The sequence below is a fragment of the Oreochromis aureus genome, linkage group 3 (assembly GCF_013358895.1).
Source record: "Oreochromis aureus strain Israel breed Guangdong linkage group 3, ZZ_aureus, whole genome shotgun sequence".
In the NCBI taxonomy this organism is placed as follows: domain Eukaryota; kingdom Metazoa; phylum Chordata; class Actinopteri; order Cichliformes; family Cichlidae; genus Oreochromis; species Oreochromis aureus.
The window spans coordinates 109153029-109157121 of NC_052944.1; the positions used below are offsets into that span (position 1 = coordinate 109153029).

The 4093-nt window shown below is 43.0% G+C and overlaps 1 protein-coding gene across 1 annotated transcript; it reads right to left on the reverse strand.

The window, feature by feature from the left end:
* Positions 1 to 924: 924 nt before the first annotated feature.
* On the reverse strand, positions 925 to 3809 carry LOC120438784. The gene is made up of 3 exons (XM_039609215.1): positions 3545 to 3809; positions 3381 to 3451; positions 925 to 3234 (listed from the first exon to the last, which is right to left on the reverse strand). Exon 3 carries the CDS (start codon positions 2702 to 2704, stop codon positions 1574 to 1576), a length of 1131 nt encoding a protein of 376 aa, XP_039465149.1. The 5' UTR covers positions 2705 to 3234; positions 3381 to 3451; positions 3545 to 3809; the 3' UTR covers positions 925 to 1573.
* Between the last annotated feature and the right edge of the window lie 284 nt (positions 3810 to 4093).

Sequence of the window (4093 nt, forward strand, 5' to 3'; positions counted from 1 at the left end):
TATTTTCAGCAGTGTTATCAAAAGGTATCACTATTTTCCTGAAACACCTGATCGCCAAACACCACAGGTTATCCAAAAGTTTGTTTCCACACAAGAAGCTGCTACCAAAGCATCAGTTCATGATGCATTATCGCACTACGATATACTTAAAACAGGATCACTTTTGCATAGCTGGTGCATATGCAATGAAGCAAAGCACAGCTTCTTTAAAAAACAATTGAAAAGTTTCAAAAACGTAACTAAAACGTTGGCAACAAAACATCAAAGTCCTATTGCTTTCAGTTGGCAGACATTTAAACCCCAAAAGACTGACCACTGGACCAGGTAACATGCTTTCTTGAAATGCATTGGACTGGGGCTGTGAGATGGCAGAGACTCTTCAGCTACCAATCAACACCAAGGTGTTAAATGTTAGATGGGCAAAACACCATGGAAATATTTATGGTGCAGATTTAGTTGTTTGTATAAAAGTCCATTTTGAAATGCCAGTTTTTCACAAGGTCTACAATGTTGTTGTGAAGGATGAGAGGTTATTGTTGATTACTTTTGCACTGCAAACAGTGTGTCTCAATGTGCATTTCAATGATTTTCAAGTTCTGTGTAAAAGAGACGGACCTCGTGTAATTTATGCCAAAGAGCTTTTCTGTTGTAAAGCATTTGATTTACAGGTGTCATACAGTCGTGGTGATTCCAGTTTTATATTGTACCACACTGTTTCCTCTGAACAATAAAGGTGGCTGTTAAAATAAAAATATATTTTCTGATTTATTTATTGTACCTTTAAAACCTTGCAGTGAATGATTGTAATACAATTACATAGTGAGTGAAAAGTTATTTTTTCTTCTATTTATAATTCTATTCAGAGTAAAATTCTGTTCTATTTAGAATGAAATTATGGTGGAGTTGTTTTTATTTTATACTAAACTGAGTAAATTATCATCATATAGAGTAAAATATTTGCACTAAATAGAGTATATTTAACTCTGAAAGTATAACTCTGCCATAAGAGTAAATTTTACTCCATTTAGACTGGGACCAAATACTGTCTTTCTTCGAGTAGAATTTTATTCAATTTGAGTAAAATTTACCCCGTGAATTTTACTGTGCAGCTCTCCCCCTAGAGCGGTGTCAAACTCTGAGAGTACTAACTGTCTACATCGTTTTGCAATGTTCATCCCTATAATGCCATGAGGTGACGAATCCAACCATTTGGGATTGTCTCTTTCTGCTTTATCGTCTTTGATTATGAGAAAACCACATTCTGGTATAGTGAGCCCCATAACCTGTACATCTAACTCTACATAGCCTAAATAGGGCAGCGGCAACTGGTTGGCTGCTGTGATTTTAAGCCACTTGGCAGTACAGTGCATGTCTTCATCTTCTCCCTGAAGATGGTTTCTGAAAAAGCTTTCTGTCAAAGTGCTTACATTACTTCCTGTGTCTAGTAGACATCCAAGGGATACACCACCTATCTGGATATCTACTTCAGGGCACCGACCTACAGCATGTTCTAGAAAATGTTCCTTGGTTAGAGCTTCCTTTGAGCCTTCTGACTTGCCTCGCATTGCCCGGCTCATAGCAATGGAGGGTTCCCGTTTCCCGTTAGCGGTGAACTGGGCATGGTTGCAGACTGGCTCGTAGGTTGTCGGGGTGCATTACAGTGTCTGGCCATATGTCCCACCCCTTCACATCGGAGACAAATGGGCTGACCCTCTCTAGTGTACTTAGGCTTGGGCTTAGCTTTAACACCTCTACTGTCTTCAGAACTGGCAGTCTGTGTCGTGAGCTCCCTCACTGCATTAGTTAACTCCCCTATTGCCTTACCCTGTTGTGTGATTATTTTAACCATCTCTTGCAGAGCCATGGAAAAGTCTGTCTGTACATCACTTGTGGAGCTTGTCTTTTCACAGCTTTCATCTGGCCTGTCACTCACTATATTTCTATGTCTTGCTACATTAGTGCTGCGTGGACGATCTTCCATAGTCCACATGATTGCCTCCTCTCTAACATCAAAGAGACTACACTCAGGCTTCTCCCTAGTGAGCCTACGTAGTTCACGCCGAAGATTTGGGGCATGCACACCTTCAATGAACTGATCCCGAAGTGCCAGCTGTGTGTTTGGTACTACATTAGGGGACTGTTGTATTGCAGCATTGAGCAACTGAGAGAGTGCATGTGAATAATCTCGTAGGTCTTCCCCATCTAGTTGGCGGCGTGCGTAGAAAGCATGCAAGAGCTGTGGTGTGGTGCGCTTCTCTCTAAATGCCTCCCTCAAATATGAGAAGAGATCACTCGGTTGCTTCACCTGGCCCGCCATACGTAACTTAACTTCCTCTAGGGCAGACCCTTTCAGCTGTGAGAGGATAAAGTCGGTTTGATCCTCTCCACGCAGACCCCTAGTTCTTATTGCTCTTTCCACCTCTTCTATGAATTCATCAACAGTGTAAGCATCTTTTGCTGGTTCCCCACTAAAAGGTATTATCACCTTTTCTCTTGGAATGTACACAACAGATCTAGTTGGAACATTACCCATGTTAGTAATACTAGACATAACAGCATCATGTTTCCTACTCAGTTCGTTAATCTGTGTTTGCAGCTGCACCAACGGGTTACCTGCACTGTCAAACAAAGAGGCAGCTTGACTGTCTTCAGTGGGGATAGCTCCGGCCCCTGAAGGACCTTCCCCCTCGTCCTCTTGTGACATACTGCAATGTCTCTGAGTCTTTACTGCAGCAGATTCCCACAGTCACTTGTAGATGAGATTCAACAGTCCAAAATCTGTGTCAGGCGCCCTCCTCATCCAACTGCTGAAGCCGGCTCCTGTTGTACCAACTGCCACTGCACAGAACCACCTCAGGATATCCACACTGCAGTTGCCGCCCTCTGGGTAGGACTGGGATCTTCTCAGCCACTACTGTTGTCTATAAAGCCCCACTCACTGTGTCTCTCTATACTGAAACTCAAAACTAAACTGAGAATCCCACTTCTGACACCAAACTATGTGGCCCGGTCATGGGGAATGAGACAGGACACAGGAAATACTCTTTTGTGGGCTTTTTAATTCTCCGACTGTACTCGGAGGAGCACAGTTTTAATACTATAATTTTGAGTGAAAACGGTAAATGTAACTATTCCACTGGCTCAGCCTAAATCTGTCTTTCAGGGTCTGAGACAACAGTAACTATCATATGTACAAATTAAATTCAAACAGTATAGACAACAGTAGTGACCTGTCTAGAAACCAATACAAAAAAAGAGAAAACAAAACAAATAAACACATTGTTTACATCCCACAATTTCACAGTTCAACTGGCAATAAAGTACACAGTAAACTCTCTTTTAAACATATACATTTCTATGGGAGAACATCATGAACTCACTTCGGTTTCTCCACACAGCTACTGTGCTAGGACAAGTACACGCAGGAATCACACAGCAAGTGATCTCCCCTCTGAATCGAACAGAAACATACAGAGTTATGCAAAGTGAATAACAGTATAAACTTAACAACTTTGAAATCTGTTATGACACTGTCACTACTCACGCCAACCCGCTCTTCAGTCCTTCTCACAGCACGTGACCATTAAACATACACCCGTCGCACGTTAGGAACTCTCTTGTGTAGCTAGCCACAGAATCTTTTTCAGTCTCTGACTCTCTAGTGCTCCCGCTCACAGCGCTCAGTGTGTGACGCAAACTTGAGTGCATGCGTGCTCTGGCTTACGGCGGCTCTTAAAGGGACAGTATACCCCCAAAACGCGAGGTCTAGTCATCACCATGACAACCCTACAACAGACCTCTGGTAGACAGGCAACCAGTCAAAAACACAATCCCCTCTTTTTAAACCCTTTCCATGCGTAGTATTATTTCACTTGGCTACATATACTTCACTGATCCCCGTGGGGAAATTTCTCTCTGCATTTATTCCATTCACTCAGTGAAGCAGTGGGCAGCCATTGGGCACCCGGGGAGCAGTGTGTAGGGACGGGACCTTGCTCAGGGGTATCTCAGGTAGCCATTAGAGTGGATTCGAACCCCGGACCTTCCAATCATTGGGCGGCCACTCTACCTACTGCCTGCTGGAGAACTGCCA